This window comes from Patella vulgata, chromosome 1 (genome assembly GCF_932274485.2).
Source record: "Patella vulgata chromosome 1, xgPatVulg1.2, whole genome shotgun sequence".
Lineage (NCBI taxonomy): Eukaryota > Metazoa > Mollusca > Gastropoda > Patellidae > Patella > Patella vulgata.
This window is the reverse complement of record NC_065879.2, coordinates 545,114-572,881: the sequence shown is the minus strand read 5'-3', so window position 1 is coordinate 572,881 and position 27,768 is coordinate 545,114. Positions and strand designations below refer to the sequence as shown.

The window sequence follows — 27,768 nt, the reverse complement described above, 5'->3', positions numbered from 1 at the left end:
GTACAATATATTTTCTTTTCTTTTTTACATCAAATGATTTTATGTTTTTATATTTACACAATTTTATCACATATTTATCTGAACAACTGTGGGTTTTACAATAAAACAAAAACACACAGTAATATGGCTACATTACATCACTCAATCATACAAACCGTGGGGGGCACTCATACAAGTGCATGAAGGGGGAGGGGGTGCGGGGTCACTCATACGAGCTAAGAAGAAGAGAGCAATAGAACAGTAGATAGACAGGTAGACACACCTGTACAGATAGTCAGATTTAATATATTGTTATAATAATAATAATGATGTACATTTATATAGTGCTTAATCCATCCATGCTTTACTACTAGATAATCTACGAGTTGAGATTCAGTCAGATTACAGGTAGTGCTCGATTGTTTCTACCCAGGGGCGGATCCAGGAAGTTTTGCAGGAGGGGGTTTGCCAGGTTCCTGAGACAATGTATTCCCCCCCCCCCCTCCCGCATGGTCTCTATCGTCATTGTGGCGTATATACATACACATTGAGCTTTTTAAACAGAGAAATTCAAAACCTCGTTTGGCGTCAATTTTTATTATGAATTAATACAATGACATTGTGATTCAATTTCATGGATGCAAAGCATTAATTGTGATATCACATAATGTCTTTATCATTATCTCGTGCTTTGCGTGCCCATCCTGTCCCACATCTGACGATAAAGGATAAAGCACACGGTCTAGAAACTTCTCATAAAAAGGGTTGATTTACAAAAAAATTATGTAGCTGAGCAGGAGGGGGGGGGGGGTCACAACTCTCCCCACCCCCTCTGGATCCGCCCCGGCTACTATATCAAGCTGCAGGTGATGCTCGCTTGTTTCTACCATATCAAGATTACAGGTAGAGCTCGCTTGTTTTTACCATATCAAGATTACAGGTGTTGCCAGCTTGTTTCTATCATATCAAGATTACAGGTGGTGTTCGCTTGTTTCTACCATATCCAGTTTTTATCGTCTTTAGAACAATGACCAGTTCACTATATCTTTCTTATAATCAACGTCCTTATATTAAATAAACATCACTATCATCATCATCACTATCATCATCATCACTACCACCATTAGGAAATAGGTTGTTTTCTAGGAAATCTTGTCTTAGTTCATGATCCGTATTGAGAGTAAAATACTGGTAGTTATATTGACTATAATCATCATCTCTATCTTTATCTATATCATAACCATGATAATCATCATCATCATCAAAATCATTACAAACATCATCAATATTATCTATGTTGTAATCTTTAGGATGAAGAACATCTTTCAATAGAAGAAAGTCGTTTAATTCGCGAGGCAATTCCAGATCCTTAACCTTCTCCTTTATTCCCAATCCAAGATTCTGTCTGATGAATCTTCTGCACAGGGACTTGAGAGATATATTACTACAGAAACTAACGAATTCTGCTCTGTCTGGTGAGTGGAAAATGTCTGTTCGTTCATATCTTTTGTCTTCCTCGTCAAAATTTAACGAAGTCATAATTTCCTCCCCTTCGGCGCCACTAAGATACAACAGTTTTCTCAGCCTATCTCTTTCTTGAAGGTTTAACTCAGTAAGATCAATTTGGTTATAGCTACTTTCAAGTGATGATGGTACGAGAATCTGAAGACAGCAGTTTTCAGCAACTAAATATCTCATAAAACAAACAACATGGTATGGTTCCCAGAAAAAGGGAAAACACATGGTTGTTTGAATAATTGTGTTACCATCGATACAGGGTAAATTGAGAAGACCAGTGCTACCATTAGATAGAAGTAATTTAAAACAAGTCAAATCAAACACACTCTGATAAATATTAAGATATTGTAGAGCAGATCTTCCTGAATAGTCTAACATGGTAACTATGGCACCAGCTTGAAGTAGTTTCCTTGTAAGAACTCTGTCGTTTTTCATTGCAGCCATCATTAAACTAGTTCTACCTCCATTATCGGGAATATTTACATCAATTCCATCAACACCAAGCAAAATATCAATACAAGCCATGTATATTGGATATATCTGTCTACAATAATTCTTAACAACATCATTTACCTGTCTCTTGTTCAAGCCATCTTTAAACATAGTAAATCCAATGATACAAAGGTGTAGAGCTGTATGACCCTGGTTATTTTGTGTATTGATCTCTAGTCTGGGATGATGTGTCAACAATTCTAAATATTTACTGTTTAATAAAAAGGATGTTATCATAGTAGGTGTGTTGGTATTAAAACAGGGATGGTTGATGTCTAGTTCGTTATTTAACAGCCATTTAAACTTGCTTACAGAATAATCATAGTTTAAACGAGCTAAAAGATGAAGCATATTTTCTCCTTCAATTGTAAAACCATTAACAATCAACTTACGCCCGATGTAATAACTGAACACCCACAACCTCTTACATTTTAAAATATCATGGAATAACTTAACTCCGTTGTCACGTGACATCAGATCTGAACCTGAATTTACTAAAAGTTTAAAAACGGCTGTAGAATTGATCATGTGATATTGGACACTATAACTAATTGCTGTATCACCATTATAATCAGTTAAACTTAGATCAGAATGTGGAATTAACAGTTTTAATATACTGATATCAGCTTGGTATTTCATATAGCTCATTAAAGCCGTTCGTCCCAGTTTATTTTGATGGTTCACATTACAACCAGCTTTTAATAAAATGTTAACCAATTTAAAATACAGTGGACCACGACTGTCCTGTCCTGTCTTTAGTTTCGATTGTAATTCGATCCATTCAAGCCGTTTATCCGCGTAGATTCCAACGACATAGAACAACGGGGTATTACCATCATTGTCAGGTTGATTTATGTCTACTCCTGTTTTTATTAAAGTATTAACGACCTGTATACACTTCTCTTCAAATTTAACATGGGAATCCGAAAAAACTAAAACATGGTGAAGAATGTTGCGTTTTAAACAATCAACATAATGTACATCTACTCCGTGTTTTAACATATATATCACAACTTCATAAAACCCTCGTCTAGCAGCTATAAATATAGGTGTCAGTTTATCATCATTCTCCTGGTTGACATCTACACCAGCATCAATTGATTTAACTACACATTGTATTAACAAATCACGCCTAGCTGGCTTGTTATATCTATCATAGTTATTTAAAAGTTGACATATCAGGTTTTCCTTATATATATCAACATAATGTACATCTACTCCGTGTGTTAACAGATACATTACAACTTCATACAACCCTCGTTCAGCAGCTATAAATATAGGTGTCTCTTTATGTCTATTCTCCTGGTTGACATCTACACCAGCATCAACTAATCTAACTACACATTGTAATAACAAATCACGTCTATCGGGTTCGTCATCACTATCATATTTATATAAAAGATAATGTATCAGGTTGTTCTGATCGGCATTAATATAATGTGAATCAATACCGTGTTCTAACATATAAATTACAACTTCATACAACCCTCGTCTAGCACATGTAATTAAAGCTTGCTGCTTATCTTGTAATGATAATGTTTCTACGAATCCCTGTATATTTCCGTCTGTTTGAGCTTGAAGTAGTTTAATCCCCAACCTAAAATATATTAAACATATTGTTTTAGTTTTAAAGATGGTATAAATACAAAAACAATGTAAAAATTCAACGTATTCTGTCTTATTAATCACGAATTATTCAATACCTCTTTATTATAAAACAATTCTTATATTTGAAATATGTAATTGTCTAAATATACATGAATTATTTATACCGTTTAGTTAGAGTGTTATTATAATCTGTCCACTGGAGATGATTTAAACAGGATACCGTACCCCAGTTAACCCTGATGTTCACCGTATGTACAATAGGCTAGTGTATACAGTGACGGCGCCAGCCGTCGGTGATTGGAGGGGCAAAGCTGGGGCAAAGTCCAAGGTTAAGGGGGCAAAGGCACGAGCTTCAACTAGGGGTAGGGGGCCTCCCCCAGAAAATTTTGAAAAACAGGTTGCCGGAAATGCACCCTGGCAGTATTTCAGGCACTGATCGATGAGGTAAAGTGTCAAACGAACTGACTTGCGAATCACCAAAGCCCACTCACGAGCGTCAAAGTAGGGAGTCCTACCCCAGAAAATTTTGAAAAATAGACTGCCGGAAATGCTGTCTTACAGTATTCTGTCAGGCACCGATCGTCGAGATAAATAGATATGCCCAGATAATGTTCGTTGCCTGAGCACTAGTTTATCCGACTAGAGAACAAAATGTTAAACGAACGGACTTGCGAACCTCAACGAATTCCCCTTGTGAGCGCCGAAGTAGCGAGTCCATTGGGGACCTCGACTAGAAAATTTTGAAAAATAGACTGTCGGAAATGCTCTACAACATGCAAGTTTATGACTGAGTGGGGATGTGGGATTTATTCACCGTAGAAGGTATTGATTACCGAAACGTATCACAAATACTTTTTTTTATTTTCTAAAATTATTGGGGGGGGGGGCAAACAGAGGGCAAACCAGATTAATGGGGGGGCAAATGCCCCCCCCCCCTTGCCCCCCCCCCCCCCTGGCGCCGCCACTGAGTGTATATAATATATTAAATATACGAACCTATATTCATCCATCTTAATTCGCTGTTTGACTATATCCTGTAGCCGTTATTATGTCAACATCACTAAAAAAACATATAAATACAGACTATTAGTTATGTATATATACCTACTTCTGTACACCATACCATACTCGAGATATCTAATACTGGATTCTGTGTGATGGACAGATTCTACAGACATGAAACCATACCATTCTCGGGATATCTACGACTGGATTCTGTGTGATGGACAGATTCTACAGACATGAAACCATACCATTCTCGGGATATCTACGAACTGGTGTCTGTGTAGTGGACAATCATTTTCTAGCCAGTAAAGAACTTCAATTTATGTTAAGAGGGATCGCCTAAAACGACTGAATAATTTTATATTGTCGTCGCCCCTATCCTTCCGCACGTCTGAACGTCCGTCCATAATTTGTATGTGGGCACTATCCGATTTTGAGGAAACTTAAAACTCCCAAAAATTGCGGTTCCTGTCGATACTGTCATGTATCGGACCCCCACTTCATGGATTAGGGCCCCTGATTTTTAGCTTGTGGACACTCTAGAGTTCACTTGATGAAATATATATCTATAACCAAAGATCTCGGTTGATTCGATATTTGCACTAATCGGACTGTAACTTTTTGATTATGGCACCTGATTGTACGAAATAATGGACCCGCTAGAAGTCAGAATTTCAATCCGATTTTGTTGAAACTTAAGATGTAAGTTTATATCCCAAACATCTCGGTTCTTTTCGACATTCGCGCAAATTGGACTGTATTTTACTGGATTATATGTATAATACTATAGGGTCTATATACAGTAGCGTTTATTTAAGTTCTGTAAAATGTTTTTGTTAATGTATTTTAGCTAGTACCAGTGAGAACTAGGCAAGAATATGTCTGGTAGTTAAAAATCGGGCAATGGCATCATAGTCTGCTAAAATAAATATGGTAATCCCATGTGTTAGAAACGTGGTTAGCCGCCATCCTAGGTACCCATATAAGTACACTGTGTTTAAATCCAGGGTTGCGTCTGTGCATCTGACCAATCAGATAAAGGACGTACCTGGTCAATTTTCCGGGGCTTAGTACTGACTCATGCGCGTATCATCTTTATATGATGATACGAGTTTAATTTCAGTCCAGACATTATTCGGAGCTCAAGGGGAACATACCCATAGCCTCCTCGGCTTAGAGGCTTGGTCGAAGACATCATAGCGAGAACATCATGTAGAACTAACATTAGGTGTGTGGCTCTTGTCATGTTTCAGCCGTTATAGTCTGAGATAAAACAGATATTAAACTCAGACCGTCGATATTTTAATAACTCGAAAAGTACTATCATAGATATTTTAGTTTCCTTTATTTAACCTTTGTAGTTTGCTGTATTTGATATATAAATAGAGGAGCAACATAAACTGTGTTTTTAGAGTTATTGATCATTGGAAAAAGTTATCACAACGTGAAGTCAAAGAAAGTCCTAGACGATAGTGTCACCCTAGTGTCACGGGCCGTATCCACAATGTGGAAGGAATTCATAATTTATTTATTTAACGACACACAGTAGTGTCACAGTTTAGTCTTTTTGGTTCCGCGACACAGGATAGTGTTACATATGGTCCCTGATTGAACGAAAAATAAATCGTACATGTAACACTATTTTACTTTAGTCAAAATTTATTTACATCGGAAACAGGAACATAAATACACACGAACATAAATCAAACATCAACACGGTACATTACGCCCTTCTGTCTCGGCAGCGGCTGAACTCGGGTGAGCCCATTCGCTGGTCTCTGCTCCTCCCCGTTCGTCTCTCTTCTGCGTCTCTTTTACTGTAAGTAAACTGGTGGTTATATACCTTTCAAATGGGTCTACACACACGAAATCATTACTATATATGGTATTTACAAGTTATCAAATTTCGCTGACTGATAGTCGTTAATTAGTGCGTACGTGTTTAGAACAAAGTGTATAGTTGAAAAGCCAATATCATCTACATGTATTATCAAAACCAGCTGGGATCAATAAGTTCACTGCATCTAAATAATTGTTTGTATTTTATAAAATAGAAAATTAAGCACTTTGTCACATACATCCTAATGATCGTTGAGTTTGAATTTCGTGAAAATCTGACTGAAACTTCTCGATAAAATTGCCGCTCCTTGTACGCAAATGGCATTACATACTTTTACACTAAGATTGTGGATTCTCTAGAGGTCACAATTTTTATTCGATTTTGATGAAACTTAAAATACATGTTTATATCCCAAAGATCTCACTTCCTTTGGATATTCACACATTTTGGATCGTAACTTCTTGGATTATGGCCCCTGATTGTATGAAAAATCGATTAGCTTGTGGACCCTCGACTAGAGGTCACAATTTTTATCGATTTTAAAAACCGTTCAAATATATCACCTTTACATCATTGTTGAAATGATTTCCATGTTAATGTTTTTGTTATCACAGGCTAAAATTTACATGAATATATTAAATGATTCCCTCAATTCCTATAATTCTTTTGTAGAATTCCTTAGAACCTTTTTTTTAAGTTGTCCTGAAAACTTAGTAGATTTTGTAAGACTTACTGACATTAGCAGCATTAATCGTAAGTAGATTTAGAGAATCATTTGTAGATCTTATTTTCATTTAGTTTTTATCGTAAACAATGATAATTAATAAATGGGTTGTAGTTTGTTGCTCTAATTGCCCATCACATGTGGTACCTTGTGCGAGGTCCAGCTTACTTAAATTTATTCAAGGGAGACAACTACAGTTAAAGTCATTACGTAAAAAATCGAAACTAGTGGAAGGAACAGTTGAATATGCTGTGTTATAATTATATGGTACATGTTTGAATTGTTAGATAATATGAATAACTAATGTATGAATAGTTAGTTAATATGTTGTTATTTCTTTATGGTAGTGAATCACAGTTTATTTGAATCGCAGTTTACCAGTTACCAGATTTCATAGTTGTAGAATATGGTCATCAGTTACAAAAGGTTTGCCCCCCCCCCCCTCCAAATTGGTAGCAGGTGTCCGTACGAGTAAAAATCAATTGGTCAGATCGGGCAATACTGGAGCGTATAGCAACACACCTTAAAGTAGCCCCCAGGGGTGCTTAAAACTGAGCTTCTCCTTATTGGACCTGATCACAGACTTAATACCTGCATTGTGAAATCTCTCAATAGGCAATTCAGATATTCCGATATCAAATGTTGTGAAAAATCTTGGTGTGTCCTTAGATTCAACACTCATATAAACAATATCTGCAAAATTTACCATTTTCATCTTCGAAGAATAGGATCAATCCGTCATCTGATACCCGAAGGTGCAGCCGCTGCACTGGCTCGATCATTCGTGCTGTCCAGAATTGACTACTGCAATGCCGTACTTTCTGGAATAAATGATGAACAAATTTCCAAGTTGCAAGGATCCAAAATCGTGCTGCACGAATTGTGATTTAAGCTAGATCAAAATCACACATCACTCCCATCTTAAATAATCTTCATTGGCTCCAAGTGCACGAGAGGATTAACTTTAAAATTTTAACTCTGACATAAAAAAAAACATTAAATAAAACAGCACCAAGATATCTTCAGAATCTCTTGACACACTACCAACGAAACAGGTCACTGAGATCCCAGAATAAATTATTGTTAGATGTACCGGTTTATAAGATGAATAAATTTGGTTCAAGGACCTTTCAGTATAATGCATCAATTCTATGGAATTCACTGCCACCTTCCATTCGAACATGTGAAACATTGTCTGTCTTCAAATCAAGTGTGAAAACCTGGCTGTTTAGGCACTATAGTTGACCCATGTGAACACTTTCATGGTCCTAGAGCATTCCCAAGTGGGATGAATTGTTGCAAAATATAAATTTTGTTATTATTAATAATTATTATTAAAATTTAAACGGCGCGAGTAAGCGCGAGGGGCGTTAGCCCCGAAGTTTTTCTTTGTATTTACATAATGGACAGTCTGAGGCTATTATCAAACTTAAAACATAGCACCATAGAGATACAAATAACGGATAGTTTTCTAAAAGAGTAAGCCACAAAATAATGGATATATTCTTAAAACAACATGCACATGACAAATCACTCCAGTCATATAATGCAAGCATACACAGATAGTCCAAAATATTCATTTAGCAAGATATCTTTAAGTGGAGACGACATGTTTATAACACAGCCGAAAACAAATATTAATGATGAGAATATTTGTGATAAGAATTTGGATACTGATAACATTTGGTGATGTACTCGATAAAGGGTAATAGCCACAAAAATTGTGATGTTCTTGATATTGGGGATAACGGACGTCAAAGCTGTGATGGAAAGGCTGCTCACGAAAATGATTTAGGTATTGATAATATTCTTAGTACTGTGGTTAATGTGGAGGGTATTAGCCGTCCAAATATTGATTTAAAATTAAATATATACTCTGATATAAGTGACAGTGAAATAGGATCAAAGCGACAAACCAATTCACGAATTTCAAAGTCAACCGTTATTATGGTGTAAAGGTGATATATTTGAACGGTTTTTAAAATCGGATAGAAATGGTGACCTGTACAGTTTCCACAGGCTACACTGAAAAAACACTTGTGTTGGATCTCAACACAAGTACTTGTGTTAAAACTAATCTACACAAGTTATGTGTTGTTTTGCATTGTATTAACACAAACTTGTGTCGATTTATAAAATCTTGTGTTTTTTTCATATCATTAACACAAGTAATGTGTACCTTCCAAGATTTGTTTTCTTTTTTAAAAAAAAACTCCATACAAAGTCTGAATTCGGGAGTCGTCAAGTTTTAAGAAAAGTAATAAAGGGCTTAATTCACATCTCGAAAATCACATGCTGTTCTTCACTGGAAGGGTGTGAGTACCAATTAATCAGACAATTGCCAGACAGACTTGAATGTTAATTGATGTTAAGTTGTCTGTAAAGTTAAAATGTCTGTCTTTTTTTATTGACCCAATAAACTGATAGATCAAATGAATATATAGTGTACATGTGATTTTCAGCACCCTGGTGTTTTCGAAAATTGATTCAATGTACAATGAACAAAAAAAATGAGTAAAACTCTTAATAATGTAATTGGTTGATGTAATCGAAATTGGACAGTATTGGTTAACTGTAAAGTAACCAATCAAATTTAATTGACCATCCACGTGTATCTCATAATCGACTTATTGATATAATGGTTCTCCAAGTTATCTATACTTTTTGTCTGCGATATCACTTCGGTGGAAGCGGACGTAAAATACAACTAACTAAGAAGAAGTATCTATACTTTAGTCATTGCGACAAATTCTTTCTTTGATATTATATCAGCGACATTCAGTTAGATAGATGTAGTGAAGTTAGCATCAACAGGGTGCTTTAGCCGTGATATTTTAAAAAAAATTATAATGGTCACATAGAATACCAGACCGCAGGTTTGTAAATTTTTACAAAAAATAAAACCGTGTATTTAATTTAGCATGTATATATTGCTTCTATGTATATAATAATTCGTTTCGTTTAAAACATTCAGATTTAGATCTACTGCCACTAACTGCACCGGAAGTCTATTTAAAAAATGGCGCCACAAAGAAAATTTTTTTGATGTGTTCTAAAAGTGTTCCGCTAATTCAGCGATCTAATGAATCTGTCTTAATTTTTCTGAAATCGTGCTTAATTATTATTAGCTAATCGGCGCTACACCGTTGTTCAAATACTTATAATTCCTTGAAACCCCCGACTAGGACCAGCAGGTAATTGTTGTTGTTGTTGTTGAGTTAGTTGTATTTTACGTCCGCTTCCACCGAGGTGATATCGCAGACAAGCCAGCAGGTAAGAATCTGTCTTTATTTTATAGTAATACCCGGTTGCAATTATTGGCCGCCATCTTTGATTTTTATAGACGTTCGGGCAAAAGGAGAAATGTATATCCAGACATGGACTATAGCTAGATACTAACTTTTGTGTTAGTTGTTTAGTTGAAATGTAATCTTATTTCTGTAAAAGAAAAAAACAACAACAAACAAATCAGCCTTTTTTTTTATATCAATGTCATCAATGTGTAGGCCTAATATTAGACTTTCAATGATTCAGAAGTTTCTCTACAGTTTCGTTATTTTTTTTTCCAGTCATTGATGTTAGCATGTACTACACAAAGAAAAACAGGTAACAGAATTTCATTTCCTTTTAATATATTTTTTTAATAATGGCCAATAATTGTTATTGTATGTAACACGAAAAGTATTTATCTCTGTAGAGAGAGGGCGAGTAAATGGGGTTTAAAGTTCACTAAATTCACTTGACACAAACTATGCCATTCATTTCCTTGTATTAAATTGGTCGAATCAAGTAGGTCCATGCTATATATATGTCCTAAAATCAAGTAGGACAGGTAGTCTTCTTCCGCCCTTTTTCTGAACACTGTCTCATTCTATTGCCATCTGTGTATGTTGTGTTATATTAATTCTGCATAATTAACTCTAGTTAACCTAGTTAACTCTATAATAATAAATGAATTTAATATATAAATAAATAAAGAAAATATAAATAAACCAATAATATATTTGTAGTTTAATATGTTTTATCTTATCATTACAGGCAAAGCATGAAGCCAAAGAAAATGTTTTTACCAAGGCATGTTCCTCAATAGCGGAGAGAGTTTTATCCAGTGTCGGTTCTGCAGAAGAACCCATTCATAGCAGACCACCCATTGCAGCACTTGTAAGGTCGCTATAAAGAACCCGACAGACTCTGCGACCAAAAGATCCCACTGACGTGTCGTCAAGCGTAAGTACTCATGCAATTAAATACCCATGTATATAAGAATTTATTAACATGTAATTAAATGTACAATTTTATTTATTTATTAACATGTACTTAAATGTACTTTTTTATTTATTTTTTGTTTTAGCTTGACGAAGATTTCATCGATCATAGTGCACCGGGATTTTATCAAAAAAGTATAACATAGTTTGAGTTAATAGAAATAAAACATGATCTGGATGCAACATTTTATTCTAGCATACTAGATATACTATAAAGTCGTACCTGGTCAGCCGCCAAAGCTGGTCTGATTTACATGAAAAACCAAAGCCAATTTATACTAAATTCACTTTGATAACACGGGTAATTAATAATATGGAACAAAAGGACTTATGTAAAGACTACATAATTAAATCATTTGTCATTGATAGATTATCTCACTATAAGCATATGGCAGGCTTCAGAACAATTGATGTGTGACAGCTAACGCTAGTAAACGTCATTAGTGATCAGCGGATTATCTAACTTGACCATTATACATATGGCAGCATCTGGTTCTTTATTAAATGAACAATAGTGTGGTCAATTAGAGAACAGTGGAGAGTTTATTACACATGCGGTCATAGGATAATTATAATCTTTTACCTATCACTGTCTCTCACACTATGTAACAAAAGAGTAAAAGTTGGGGAAAGGCGCCATCACATTTTTTGTACTGATAGACAGATGCAACTACTCGCACGTGCAAAAACTTGGTATATGGATGCAACTTTTCGGGTGGTGAACAAGCCATGGTCTCAGCTGTTTTCCATACACGCCTTCATTAAGACTGGAGAGACCACCCGACAGTTACCATTGGTGTTTTGTGTAATGTCGGGTAAAAGCCAAGACGACTATTATAAGGTAAATAGCACTTACTGATTGAATAACTATTAATAGTAAAAAAGGACTATTATTTGGGACCTTGAAATTGTCACAAATGGGTCGCACTAACAGCGACATTTGTTTCAGGCATATTTGTTTCATCGGTGACACGTCTGGTGTCATGTGAATGCAACGACAACAGCCTGGTTGATTGATTTGTTGATTGGAGTTCAGATGTCTACATTAAAATCGACCACTTTCAGGTTGCCGTATTCACGGCCAGGCAAGACCGACTTGAAATTTCTGGAAATTTTTCTGGGGGAGACAGGCCCCAACAAATCCCCCGACGGTGCGTTTCACGACTTTGGCGCAAGACGGTGACCTTGAAGAGACGTCGAAAACCATTTAATAGACATAGTAAAAGTCATATCTTACGAGATTATCGCTGGTCTTGTCAGAAAATGCTATTTTATATATGACCAGTTTGTGTTTAAAAAATAAAATTATTTATTCTCCCACCATTAAAGCACACTAATTACGAAATATCGCTCTCAGAAACTTCATGGTTTCTTTTGCAATTTGTTTGGGGTAAGACGTTATATAAATAATATCAATCTGTCTACCACACAAATTTAACAGATACAAATGCATGTTATTCCACAGGTAGACAGACAGGGCCTCCTTTGAAGGGACTCAGTGAAGGGAACGCGGTTGGTTTAGAGTTTGTCTGACCCCTTTGAATATTTGCGTCTCATCTCCAATGAAAACAATCATGTTGCTCTCATGCTGTTCTCAACCAGAATCAAACATATATCGTACCTGAGATTTGTTAGCATGTTCCACACAACCCAACATTTATCGGCACCGGGATTAAGGGTGTATATCTTTGTTTCTAACGCTTATTGGGAATACGCCACGGAAACTACAATAAAAAATTATTTACAAAAACATTCTAAAGAGGGAAAACTGACATATTTCAAGCTTTACTGTATTTAAAGAAATAATTTAAATCAGCCGGCTGAAACCCCGTCTCCGCTATTTGTTAAGTCATTCTATAGGTATAGTGCCAGTTTCCACCGACAATGATATTGCAAACAAGTGTCCAATCTATAAAAGCATACATTCCTACAAAATGTTTCTTTAGTCAAGTGAAACAATAAATTCATAACTATGCGAGGGTGTGGTGAGTAAATTCGTGGTAACAAGTGTGAATAGGCTAATGTGACATAGAACAAGGTCACATTGATGTTGACAAATACGTAAGACGATATGAACATCAACTAAAAAGATATGTAATGTGATTCAGCTGCAAGGTGATATATGCATATATGCAGCATAGATAATTAAAACTTCTATTCAAGTTAAACCAACTGTATCTATTTATTTAAGTCTTACGTCGAGCTGAATACATTTTATGATTTATTTTCATCTATTGGTGGTTAACAGTGTGTAACTAAAAACTAAAATTGGATCTTATTATTGCCAATGATATAATGTACATGTAATAGCAAGTGTATATATATTTTTTGTTCAGTCTGTACACAGTAACATATCTGAGAACCATATTATTATCATTTCTGCCCAAGGCTCCCTGTGCCTTATAGTTAGCAGTGATACAAGGCAATTACCAATTTTCCATGTTCTTGGCCTGAAGAAATAAAATAATAAAAGTCAAGTTTTTATTATTATGGAAGTGGAAAAATACACTTATTCATAGTATGATTTGAATAAATACAACTGATTTGAAGTTGGAATTATTATTTGTCTAAGATGACTGGGCATTTACAAATTGAAATAGCTACTCTTCATCAAGAAAATACATGAATATTTTTCCCAATTCACCTGGATTTTATTTTAGGTCTTTGTACGTGAAATAGGTTTATTTAACGTCCGCTACCACCGACGTGATATTGCAGAAAATTAACAAATTCGGATTCCCTTTTAAAGGAAATTGACTGCACTATCGCTGGATTTTATTATATAGGTCATGTCAGTTTTTTTTCAAAATGGCGCCCAGAACACAAAACAAACATTGCAATTCAGGGCTGACTGGTGTCGAGGCTGTATCCTAAGAATGATTTTTTGAATATTTAATCACACAGAAACACAAGTATGCACATGCAGTTATGATATAATATTAAATTAGCTTACCTCAAATACCTCGAAATATACTGTTTGGTCAGTTTGTCCGCCCGCCATATTTCTATTAGTCACACATCCTTCGGCCAATTAAAATGGACGTATATTTTGTTTTAACCGAAACGAAAAATTTGCGTTATAAATAGTAAACGAGCTTGATTGACCGACCACTGCTAATGTTTTTTCGTGAAACGGTATAACTGCAATCAACACACGGCCGCCATTCTCGATGATTGACAACTCACGTTTTTCCTCATCCACCAAAGAACCGTTAGGTTTCTTTGAACATACTGCACTAACATCGGGATTATCAGTTAATCAGCTTTAATTATCCCGCTTTGATCGTTGCCATTTCTTATATTTTCCACAAAAAAACTTTGCCTTGTACGCACTAATTTATCAATTGGTATTGCCATCTACGACAAGCATGTCAACGTGCAGCTCACGGATTATCGTTAACAATTTCTAGGGGCTTGTAAAAAAAGATTGCATGTCGTGTAAATATTTATTTTGTTTTTTGTGTAGGTCATTTTCAAATAAATTCATCAGCATATTATTCGTTTTAAATAAATATAAAACTTTTATGAGAAACGATGATTATCAAAGAACCATAAGTGCAACTAATGTTTTATCGTTTGGTTGAGCCTTTTACTAACCACGTGTTTCATGTTAATAAATATTTTCTTTCGTGTTTTGTTTGAATTGGCCTATTTCTAATAAATTATCCCGAGTCCCAAACGTCGTTAACCCGAGTCCCAAACGACGTATACCAAAGTCCCAAACGTCGTATACCGGAGTCCCAAATGTCGTGGTCATATTTTTTTGAGTCCCAAATGACGCGAGTCCCAAATGACGTGAGTCCCAAATGACATGTAATCAACCTAGAGTTGTTAGTGTTTGTCGGATAGATCCTTTATACTTACTGGCGCTAGGTAATTTCGAGGCTAATATTGTTCAATTTTATTTGAATGATTTGCTTGCGCGTACCGTAGGAGTGTATTAGAAACTGTGTTTGCGCAGGTTCGAGAACGGCTGAAGAACATGAAAACACTTTCATGAGTCTCGAACATGAGAGAACGGTATCCATGGTAACAAGATGAATTAATTTTATACAATCTGTTACGATAACTTGTTTAGTATTTACTTCGCTATTAAGCATAATTTTGATAAATTATGACACCGTTTTACTCCTTTTCAATTCTTTGGATGACGATTACATCACCTTTTGATACGCCCTCGTCCGTAGGTTTGTCCGTCGTCTACAGAACTGATTATTTTGAAATTGATATGTTGTTTATTTTAATGAGATGAATCCTATTTAATTTCAATAATTTCTGTTAGTTTCTTCTGGAGTTATGGCCCTTGTTTCACTTTGTGAAATTCATTTGAATCTTTTAAATTAGTGAAACGAAGACGTCTATTAAATTACTGCGATTTCTGTGAATTATGTCTAGAGTTGTGGCCCTTGTTTCACTTTTTCGAACCTTGTGAACGCACGAACAACAAAATTATCATCCGATTTGTATGAAAATTGTATGCATTATTTAAATTAGTAAAACACAAAACAAAAAAATCTGTCAAATTTCAACAATTAAGGCCCTTGTTTCAGTGTGTAGAACCTTTGTAAACCCACAAACGACGAAAATTATAATCTTGTATGAAATTTTCTTGTAAATGCCCACATTACCTACAAAAGAATGAATATGTGACAATCCCTGTTGACTGCCCAAACGATTAAACTGCTGTGGGCATATGTTTCGTTGCCTGGCAACCTAACTTACTTGATGTTATACTGGCCACATACTACATCCAATTTTCGAACGGTATTAAACTTCTAAATTAATAAATGCACCCATGATGCTGTTTTCTCAGCAGTTATCGATGCGTCGACCATGTTTGTTCTCCCTCACTATGAGGTAGTGTGGGATTTGAGAACGGGAATGTGTTCGTGAACGCATTCCAGACTGCTCAAGTCCGACAAGAACCCATTCTCCGTCCGTTCTCTGCACCGGAACACTGTTTCGAATACACCCTAGGGGTATTTAGCAAAGGGAGGAAACCGGAGGACCCGGAGAAAACCCACAAGGCTGGACAGGCGACCCTATTCCTAGTCACATTCAAGTGGGGAATCACATAATAATGGCCTATTTCAAATAAGATATTTGCATATAAAGAAAGTAGGCTTACAGCCTCTTTCAAATGTGATATTTGCATATAAAGAAAGTACAAACTTAAATCGTCAGTGCTGGATAAACTAGCCAAAGGATTTGGCTGAATCAATTGGCGCTAAACTTCACCTAGTTTATCCACTGACATACGCCCGAATCAAACATGTTTGATATATTTGGCCGAATTGTATTTGAGTGGTGTGTCCGCTTCGCCGAAGCATTCGTCTGATTTTAGAATTCATTAGCCAATCACCACTCATTCATATCGAGTGGGTATCGCAAACTAGCAGTCGAACTGTGACACGGGTGCTACAGCCAACAAATTCCAACTACCATACTATCGGCTTAAATGCACGCCAATGGGACCTCAGGTTTTGTGTTCCATTGAAACGACTAGAAATGAAATGAAATGGGGTTTAACGTCCTACTGTTTTGCTCCGAACTGGGCTAATGAAGACAGGCATGCACCACACAGTGTGCTATATGAGGGAAATTTTGCCCGGACAGCGGCACTGCGGTGTATCGAATTCCAACTGTCAAGGGATCTTTTACGTGCACGCCAACGTGTACACGGGACCTCGTTTTTTCATTTCATCCGAATGACTAGACAGCTGTCCTTGTCAGGCCCTCCGTCCTGCATCACTGACAAGGGGGAACCACGCCGGGAAATCTGGGTGAACTTTCTCGGCCAATGCAGGGATCGAACACCCGACCTCCAGGCTAGCGAGCCAGCGTCTTACCCACCATGACGACTAGGCATGGAATCCATGCTGAAAAATCCAAATGAGCTTTCTCGGTCAACACTGGGAGCGAACCCGCAACCTCCCGGGTACCAAGCCAGTGCCTTACACACTAAGCCACATGACTCTCTTCTAATTACTGTGACAGTCCAGTCACATGACAAACAAGGGTTATTAAAACAGATTTTCAAGGCGTGGGTAAGACCTTCGGGATTCAAATGGTTTTAGATATCACACAGTTTGTATATGGTAAGGTATCTTAAACAGTTTATTACATGTCACATATTCATATTTTTCAGTTTCCATATTAGATGCCATAGCAAATCAAAGATCATATAATAAAATAAGTCAAAAAACCCAAATATGGAAAAAGAAAGTGCTGAAGAAATGGTGATTTGAGCACCTATGCTTTCTCATAGGTGTTTTTGGAGGGTGAGTGTTCAATTCTAATAGAAAAGATTGTTGTTATGGTATTTTAGAATCTCACCATAATGTGTTTGGCACAATATATCCCGGTTGGAGCTGATGTGACATAAACCTCCATTTCATTTTATTGTTTTGAAATTTAAAATTCAGTTTAGTATAGTAAATTTGTACACGTACATGTATGTGCACAAACAGAATCTTACTTATGTCCAGATACATGTAGATATGACTGTCTCATCTGTGGGGGACCACGGTGGCCAAGTGGGTTAGACACTGGCTCGCATATTTTAAGGTCGCGGGTTTGCAGTAAGACATTGCAGTACGGAGGACTGGGCTAATGAAGTTGGGCATATGCCATACAGTGTGCTACGAGATAAATTTTGCCGGGTACCGTGATCTTAAGGCCTTCTCTGGTATCAAATTCTAACTGCCAGGGGATCTTTTACATGCACACCAATGTGTACACGGGACCACGTTTTTTTGTTCAATCTGAATGACTAGACAGCTGTCCTTGTCAGGTCCTCCGTCCTGCATCACTAACAAGAGGAAACCACGCCGGAAAATCTGGGTGAACTTTCTCGGCCAATGCAGGGATCGAACACCCGACCTCCAGGCTAGCGAGCCAGCGTCTTACCCACTTAGCTACTATGACGACTAGACAGGGAATCCATGCTGAAAAATCCAAATGAGCTTTCTCGGTCAACACTGGGAGCGAACCCGCAACCTCCCGGGTACCAAGCCAGTGCCTTACACACTAAGCCACATGACTCTCTTCTAATTACTGTGACAGTCCACTCACATGACAAACAAGGGTTATTAAAACAGATTTTCAAGGCGTGGGTAAGACCTTCGGGATTCAAATGGTTTTAGATATCACACAGTTTGTATATGGTAAGGTATCTTAAACAGTTTATTACATGTCACATATTCATATTTTTCAGTTTCCATATTAGATGCCATAGCAAATCAAAGATCATATAATAAAATAAGTCAAAAAACCCAAATATGGAAAAAGAAAGAGCTGAAGAAATGGTGATTTGAGCACCTATGCTTTCTCATAGGTGTTTTTGGAGGGTGAGTGTTCAATTCTAATAGAAAAGATTGTTGTTATGGTATTTTAGAATCTCACCATAATGTGTTTGGCACAATATATCCCGGTTGGAGCTGATGTGACATAAACCTCCATTTCATTTTATTGTTTTGAAATTTAAAATTCAGTTTAGTATAGTAAATTTGTACACGTACATGTATGTGCACAAACAGAATCTTACTTATGTCCACGGTGGCCAAGTGGGTTAGACACTGGCTCGCATATTTTAAGGTCGCGGGTTTGCAGTAAGACATTGCAGTACGGAGGACTGGGCTAATGAAGTTGGGCATATGCCATACAGTGTGCTACGAGAGAAATTTTGCCGGGTACCGTGACCTTAAGGCCTTCTTATGTATCAAATTCTAACTGCCAGGGGATCTTTTACATGCACACCAATGTGTACACGGGACCACGTTTTTTTGTTCAATCTGAATGACCAGACAGCTGTCCTTGTCAGGCCCTCCGTCCTTCATCACTAACAAGAGGGAACCACGCCGGAAAATCTGGGTTAACTTTCTCGGCCAATGCAGGGATCGAACACCCGACCTCCAGGCTAGCGAGCCAGCGTCTTACCCACTTAGCCACCATGACGACTAGACAGGGAATCCATGCTGAAAAATCCAAATGAGCTTTCTCGGTCAACACTGGGAGCGAACCCGCAACCTCCCGGGTAGCAAGCCAGTGCCTTACACACTAAGCCACATGGCTCTCTTTTAATTACTGTGACTCTCCAGTCACATGACAAACAAGGGTTATTAAAACAGATTTTCACGGTTTAGGTAAGATCTTCGGGATTAAAATGGTTTTAGATATCACACAGTTTGTATATGGTAAGGTATCTTAAACAGTTATATGTCACATATTCATATTTTTCAGTTTCCATATTAGATGCCATAGCAAATCAAAGATCATATAATAAAATAAGTCAAAAAACCCAAATATGGGAAAAGAAAGAGCTGAAGAAATGGTGATTTGAGCACCTATGATTTCTCATAGGTGTTTTTGGAGGGTGAGTGTTCAATTCTAATAGAAAAGATTGTTGTTGTGGTATTTTAGAATCTCACCATAATGTGTTTGGCACAATATAGCCCGGTTGGAGCTGATGTGACATAAACCTCGATTTCATTTTAATATTTTGAAATTTAAAATTCAGTTTAGTATAGTAAAACTGTACACGTACATGTATGTGCACAGACAGAATCTTACTTATGTCCAGATACATGTAGATGTGACTATCTCATCTGTGGGGACCCATGGTGACCAAGTGGGTTAGACACTGGTTTGCATATTTTAAGGTCGCGGGTTTGCAGTAAGACGATGCAGTACGGGGGGCCTTACAAGGACAGCTGTCTAGTCGTTCAGATTGAACAAAAAAACGTGGTCCCGTGTACACATTGGCGTGCATGTAAAAGAGCCCCTGGCAGTTAGAATTTGATACAAGAGTAGGCCTTAGGGTCACGGTACCCGGCAAAATTTCTCTCGTGGCACACTGTATGGCATATGCCCAGCCTCATTAGCCCAGTCGAAGCTGAACAGCAGGACGCCAAACCCCATTTCATTTCATTTTTTTCATTTTGTCTCATCTGTGACAAAGCAAACCAACACATTACAATACAATTTAATTAAATTTAAAACTTTCGTCTATTTAAATATTGAATCGATTTAAGTCAACTAAAACATAGTATGTTTTTTTTCTCAGTTAACTACATCAGAAAGATGAAGACAGTTGGAAATGGCTATTCATATTATGGAAACTTTTTCTCACAGAGCTTGATAATCAGGTAAAATGTAAGTAACATACATATTTGTATTTTTAATCATCAACTAGTTCTATACACTTGATTAGTAATCTAGTTATTCTTCTTGGGGCAATGCCTAGGACTCTCCTATTCAAGTCTTGGCATTCTTGATTTTTGACAATCACATCCATTGATTTTCTTCAAGTTGTGATAGACCCTATGTGTATTTTTACAGTAAGTAGCAGTATAAAAATGGACAATATTTTACTTTTCAAATAGATTTTAATAGGTAATATCCAATTTGTTGTCGATGGAGACTCAGTCTCGATGTGGCAAAATAAATTGTTTATTTAAACATTGTGAACCATAAATAGTAAGAAAGTATTCTTATTGCCTACTTTTTATTTTTTAGGCTGGAAGATTATTTGATGTATGATAACAACAAGAGATCCCAAGCATCAATTTATTTTATAATTCTGGAAAAGAATGCATTTGACCCAATTTTTGAATATTTTTTTTTGTTTTTACTGTTAAATATTCATCCCAAACACAATTAGATTTTAATTCTCTACAGAAATTTATGTATAATATAGAATGTAAAGTGACATATAATTCACTTAGAATTTGGTCGGAAATCATAAAGTATTTAATAGGCATAGTCTAGAAACCAAATGTAGATCAAATATACCCAGAATTACAAAAAACCTTGACCTACATTAAGGTGACTTTCCCTTGCTTATGAAATGAAATAGGGTTTAATATCCTACTTTTCTGTGTTATTATGGTGATTCTGCCCTACAACCTACTCTTATATCAAATATTTCAACTGTCAAGGGTTGTTTAAAGGGAACCCAGGAGGGCCGAATGGTTAACAAACGCACATTGGATCAGAAGGGTCTGTCATTGAGTCAGATAATTCAATTGTCAAGGGTTCTTTAAAGTAAACGCAGTGGGGGTAGTTTCAATTCTGGGCTTATACCCAATTATCCCTTGCCATGTCCTACACTACTGACGTGTGGGAACTATGTCGGAAAATCCAGTTGAAATTTCTCGGCCAATGCACTCACTGAACCACAGTGGCTCCTCCTTGCTTTTGACTTGTGATTATTTATATATATTTTGTACATATTATTTAATGTTTGCGATTTTCTCTGATATTTTTTTATTTTTCAATCCTGTAATCTTGATGCTTTGCTCCTTTTATGTACAAAATATTCATTTTGTTTGTTTTGTTTTTTTTAATGAGGAAAAGGTTCTACATCATTTTATTACTCCTGCAAAATAGTGCATTTTCCTTTTGTTAGTTTTCTGTGTATGCTAGTTATTTCTAGATGCCTCACAAATCACTTGTAATATGACTTTGTAGCACTTTTCAGTTTCTGAAAGTATTTCAATTTAGTGCATAATTAATCTAATTAGGGCTTGGTTTGGATGTTATTAAATTTAGATATATTTGAATTATATATTTTTGGGGTTATGGGGTAGGGATCTTTCTTTTCTCAGTTCTTGTTTTCGGGTAAAGAAAAAATTAAATAGCTATTTTGTATTTTGTGATGTGGGGGGGGGGGGGGGGAGGGGGGCAAAGTATAACAGAAATTTTATTAGTATTAGAATTATATCTCTGTTTTTCTGTTAACATTTCAAATGATGTCTATTTAGTTTTGATTTGGTGGTGTTAATTTACTTTTTCCTATCATTTTATGAATAAATGATAATTTAACAAATAAAATTATTGTTACCTCATTTATCAAACTTTACAGGTTAAACAGAGCAAAAGGGGTGGGGGGCTGCATGGGAAAGATTGCTAAATTGAGGGAAAATAAAACACAAGTTTTTGTTGGTGGTTATACACAAGTTTTTATGAAACCACACAAGTTTCAGAAATTTCAACACAAGTTTCAGAAATTTCAACACAAGTTTCAGAAATTTTGATACAAGTTTCAGAAATTTCAACACAAGTTTCAGAAATTTCAACACAAGTTTCGACACAAGTATTGTGTAGATTTTCACACAAGTTTCAACAAAAGTTTGTGTTGTTTGGTAAATTTTAACACAAGTCTTGTGTTGTTTCAACATTTAACACAAGTTTGTGTTCTTTCAACACAAATTTGTGTTGTTAAATAGAGACACCTAACTTGTGTACAAACACGGTTTTTTGTTCAATCAAGGGCCATAGTCCAGGAAGTTACGTTCAGATATGCGCCAATATCGCAAGGAATCGAGATCTTTGGGTTATAAACATACATGTTCAGTATCTTCAAAATAGGATAAAAATTGCGACCTCTAGTGGGTACAATCAGGGGCCATAATCCATGAAGACACGATCCCATACAAGCCAATATCGAAAGGAACCGAGATCGTTGGGATATACAGTTATAACCCGTAGAGTGTCTACAAAGAAATTGTGAACGAACGGACGGACATAAGCGACGTCAATATACGTCCACGTGAAAATGTGAGCGTATAAAAAACGTATCATCGATCAAGTGCCGAACGTACTTATAAACAGACCAGTGACATACAACAGGCGGATTTAAGTTGAATTCTTTATGTAGGAAAGAAACCAAAATTCGCTGACAACAAAATAGACAATATGGAAACAGTAATTTCTTCACATCGACAAACAAGCGAAATCAACATTAGGTTATCTGAGATTTCGATAACTATGAAGTTTTAAAGTATTTTCATGCACTGGTCTAATATTGGTAAAACTGTCCATTATTTTCAATAAATAGTGGACAATTTTATAAATAATAGGCGATTGTTTAAGAAAAGTGTACAATCTCCTATATACCGGTTAAAAACACCAAAGGGTGACGTCATATCTATGTATTAACATCTATTTCTATGTAACTATTGTAACACCTCACTGCTTTCCACGAATAAAATGAATAGTCAGACCTTTTATGCCCCTTAAATCCGTCACACGTGTAAAAATAAAATGGATATATGAGTAACATCCTTGTTGAATAAGTATGCCAATAACAATATTTATAATATAAAAGAAGACGGTGTGTGAAATTGTATACGTATGTATAACATCAACGATAAATAGATTCATTATTTATACATTTAGATCATGGTGAGACATTTAAATTTTTTAATAACAAAAAGCCTTTTATGAAGGGTGTTTTACCAGTGTCCTCTTACCGAGATACATCTACAAATATCAGATAAATTTATACATAAATTGTCCCGTGATACATAGGCGTCCGGGGTCGATGAGTGGTAGAGGTTAGGAGTTGAGAGGGTGGATGGGTGGCAAAACCTGCCATGCCCGAAAAAAATGAGAGTCACAGACGGTGGTGTCCGGTGAAGGAGCGGACGGTAACAAACGCGTTTTCCTGCGATCCCAGCTCATGAATACATCAAGTACAAAATGGCCTAACTTAAGTAGCTGACTCGAATTCCTATCAACCAATCAATCTTATACTGTCCACGAAGATGGAGCCATTAGGAGAAAATTTTGAAAATTTAACTGCCGCAAACGCATTGTCCTGCTATTCCAGCCACTTCCATGTGGTCCAATATAGCCTACCTACGACGCGATAAAACTGACGGAGACTCGAAATCGGCGACTCGTTTACGATCAAGTGGAACTGATTAGTCGTGACTACTTGGGCGACCTGAGCGCTCTTGTGTTTGGTGTAAGTCGGACGGCAACCAGTCGCCGTCCAGTCGTCTCCAGTTTCTCTGAGAAACATGTTCTACTCTTACGACTGATGACAAGCAGTTGTCCCTAGTTGCAAGCGACATGAACGCACCTATGACTGGCGTGAGTCGGCGCTCCGCTGACGTAGCCAATAGGATTCGGTTATTTAGTCACGTGGTACCCAGGGGACAAGTGGAATGAGGTCATTTTGAAGGTTATTACGTGTCAGTCATGTGATCCGTTGTGGCTCCGATTCTTCAATTGATACCGGGCGACATGGGCGCGCTTACGACTATGATCAACTGATTGCTCGTGATTGCGTCCAGTCGTGGATAAATTCAATCATAGCGACTAGTTAAGTCAGAATGTCACGTTTGACATTTTTGTCCCAACCTGGCAAAAGCTTGTTAATATTTTGCAAGACTTGTAGATGGCATTCAAAACAGACAATTCCAAAAGAAAAGCAAGAGCACATCGCTTTAATCTAAATTTAATCTGTTTCTTGTGTCTTTTCAAGCAAAAACAGAGCAAATGTAACTGGATATCAGCCCACTGTAATTCATTGTCCGAATACTAAACCTGTCGTACTCTAGTTTACTTGACTATCTTATTTCATGGCCCCCGAAAATCTGGTGGAATGTGGTACCACAACGGGGATTGAGGGTCTCAGAAGAAATTTTTGAAAAAATTGAATTATTTTCTATGTCCAATATCTTGTGGAACTCTTGTGGTGAAAAACACCACAGAACAAAACTTTGTAGGATATACTTTCCCAAAATCTTAGAAGATGATAGGATAAACTACTAATGTTCAAACAAAATAAATAGAAAATGTATCATAAAATGTTCACGGTCCAAGTTTTCCAAACGCCCCCAAACCTTACCATGTCTATAGATAATTTTAGCCATAGTATAAAGACAAACCCCTACAAAATTTGGTAATGTTGACTTTTGCTTTTATTTTGAAAGTTATTCGTTTGTTATCATCATTTATTTGAAGCGCAATATATTCTACTAATTTCAGCAATGTTATAGTTTAGCATTTTATGATTTATATACAGTTCTATAAATTGGAATTTCAAGCTAATAAAATAGTAATAAAAGAATGTAATTATGCTGTTTCAATTTGTAAATAATTTTGATTCCAGAGAGCATGTCCTTCCTGTAAAATCAATCCAGAAACATCACACCATTAACATAAATTTGATATCACGGTTTTTTTTTTTTTGGTTTTTTTTTTAAAGCAATATTTTTATTCAGATTTGTATCTGAATAGGGATTGAGGAACAATCATAGCCTATATTAAACCCTTCTCCCGTTTGTCTGGAAATATATGATGCTAGTGCCAGTCAGTACTCATGTGACGTAGTTTGTGGAAATATATTTCTTGACAGAATATTTCCAGTTTTCTTTCAAAAACAGATAACTTTATGTCAACCCTGTAACAATTGTGTCTTTACTGTAACATAATAGTCCTTTCTGTAAGACTGTGAATAAACAGTCAGTAAAAATGATAGCAAGCCTAAATCTTCAGTCGTCCTACTTATCTTCAAGGATTCATTGATGTATCTCAACAGAACATGACGAAATAATTGTCTGAGTACACATACATACTTAAATTAGAAACAATCCATAATAATTCATCTAAGTATAAACTAGGTACACAAAAAAAGTAGCCAAACTGAGGAAAACATGTTTTAGTATGCTTGAATGACCAATCATTAGAAATAATATGCTTTAAAAATGATCTTATGAAATATTCACAAATTTTCAACAAAATTATTAATCGTTGAGGGAAATTTCATATTTCCAACTGGTGACCGATAAAAGCTGGCAAAAAAATATTAATTCTGTAAAATTGTTCTAAATTCAGAACTGACACTTTGAACTATGGTTTATCAAATAATAATAAAAAATAAACAATTAATCAAATCTGAAATTTGCTCATTTGGGATTTGCAATTAAATAAACAATAGACTAGTGTTTATTTAATCTAACATATGCTAGGAGAAGAACCACCAACCGCCATGTTTATTATACACAATAGAATTCCAGTGAAGGAAACCATCATATTAATTAACTATATTTATGATATCCCGATAAATAATCTAATTTGTAGATCTGCAGTTATTCACGTGAAGGTCGAGACATTATATGTGTGGCTCTATTTGATGATGGCAAGTACCGGTTATAATTATTTTGAAGAAAACGTGGCATTTTTTTACCCAACCTCGTTTCGGACAAAATACCTCGTTTCAAAAACATGGCAATCTAAAAAGCTACGTTTCTGCACTCCAGACAAACGTGGCATTTTTTTTACCACTTTTTTTACCACGTTACAACGTGGCAAAATTGTAGGTAAAATATTAACACACTTTTGCCACGTTTTGCCAAAAATGGCATTCAATTAAAAAATTTGCGGCACTTTATTTTGCCAAATAGATGAAATAATAATTTTCGCTTTCACTTTACCCGTTGCCCGAAAAGTTAGATTGCCCGAAAGCTAGGGGGCAGCTGACCCCCTCCCCATCCCACCAACTGGCTTGTACGCCTATGAATATACTTTTTTCATTCTTGACCAAAAAACCGACAAAATCAAAGGGAATTTACCTCCCCGGCCCCCCACTCCCAATGAGAGTAACAAAAACATAAACAAATCGAAACACCAGTCGATGGGCACATATTACCTTTCCCCTTGCAGGCCTACTGGGCTATCGGGGGTGTCGGAGGGAGAGGGGGCTCCCGAACAGTCTTAATCACAACCCGCCACCAAAGAAAGTGTAGCCTACCTTACCCAGTCGAACAATGTTCCTCGGAAATTTCCCGTCTTTATAACCCCTTTATCATAATAAAAACTCACCTATTTACTTGAACAATCTTGTAGTTGCCTGATTCTATTCCAAAATGTCAACAAAAGTTTCCATGTAAATCTGTGAATATTATATCATATTGGTCACTTGTATATTACTGTATAAATGTCGGGTTGTATCTAATATAATATTATAATAGTCAGTTTCAATAAATGAATACCTGCTTGTCTCGATAACATAACATAAGTATAGTGGCCTATATACAAGTCTATAACGTATATATATTTATATAGACGATAAAATAGTCACGGTCTGTTTGGCAGTAAATAAGCCCCACCTAACTATTACACCTGTAGATTACAGTTGAAATTCCTGTTGTTAAATCTAGTATCCGATAGACGATGACAACTATTAGGGTCCCCTCTCGCTCTCCCTCTGTACAGTGTGGGGGGGGGGGGCATGACATCCACTCCCTTCTGCTCGAACAACTATACTCAAAATTTTTACCTACTTTCAGATCGTCCATTCTGTTCCACTATGCATTGATTGTAATACTTAAACATGTATCCCCACCCCCTAAATATGTCACTGACTGAATGAATCTAATCTTTGGTTGCAGAAGTAACATCATCAAAGCAATATGTCTAATAGCTATGTTTTACCATCCCTGGCTAACATATGTACATATAAACTAAAATATGTGCAATAAATATGAATTATGGTTAAAAATAGGCCTTGATGAAAGCAAAAAAATGTCATATTTGGTCTATGA

General features: G+C 36.3%; 1 protein-coding gene and 2 long non-coding RNA genes across 3 annotated transcripts; 2 read left to right on the top strand and 1 right to left on the bottom strand.

Moving 5' to 3' along the window:
- Positions 1 to 27,430, bottom strand: LOC130010255 (putative ankyrin repeat protein RF_0381). Its single transcript, XM_056102405.1, has 3 exons — positions 27,047 to 27,430; positions 4,594 to 4,657; positions 1 to 3,586 (listed from the first exon to the last, which is right to left on the bottom strand). Exons 2-3 carry the CDS (start codon positions 4,605 to 4,607, stop codon positions 1,045 to 1,047), a joined length of 2,556 nt encoding a protein of 851 aa, XP_055958380.1. The 5' UTR covers positions 4,608 to 4,657; positions 27,047 to 27,430; the 3' UTR covers positions 1 to 1,044.
- LOC126808588 (uncharacterized) lies at positions 10,476 to 11,567 on the top strand. The gene is made up of 3 exons (XR_007674690.2): positions 10,476 to 10,772; positions 11,205 to 11,393; positions 11,518 to 11,567. It is a non-coding gene; the product is annotated as an uncharacterized LOC126808588 (long non-coding RNA).
- LOC126808574 (uncharacterized) lies at positions 11,622 to 22,002 on the top strand. The gene is made up of 6 exons (XR_008788807.1): positions 11,622 to 12,272; positions 17,580 to 17,712; positions 18,648 to 18,780; positions 19,673 to 19,805; positions 20,496 to 20,584; positions 20,948 to 22,002. It is a non-coding gene; the product is annotated as an uncharacterized LOC126808574 (long non-coding RNA).
- Positions 27,431 to 27,768: the final 338 nt, after the last annotated feature.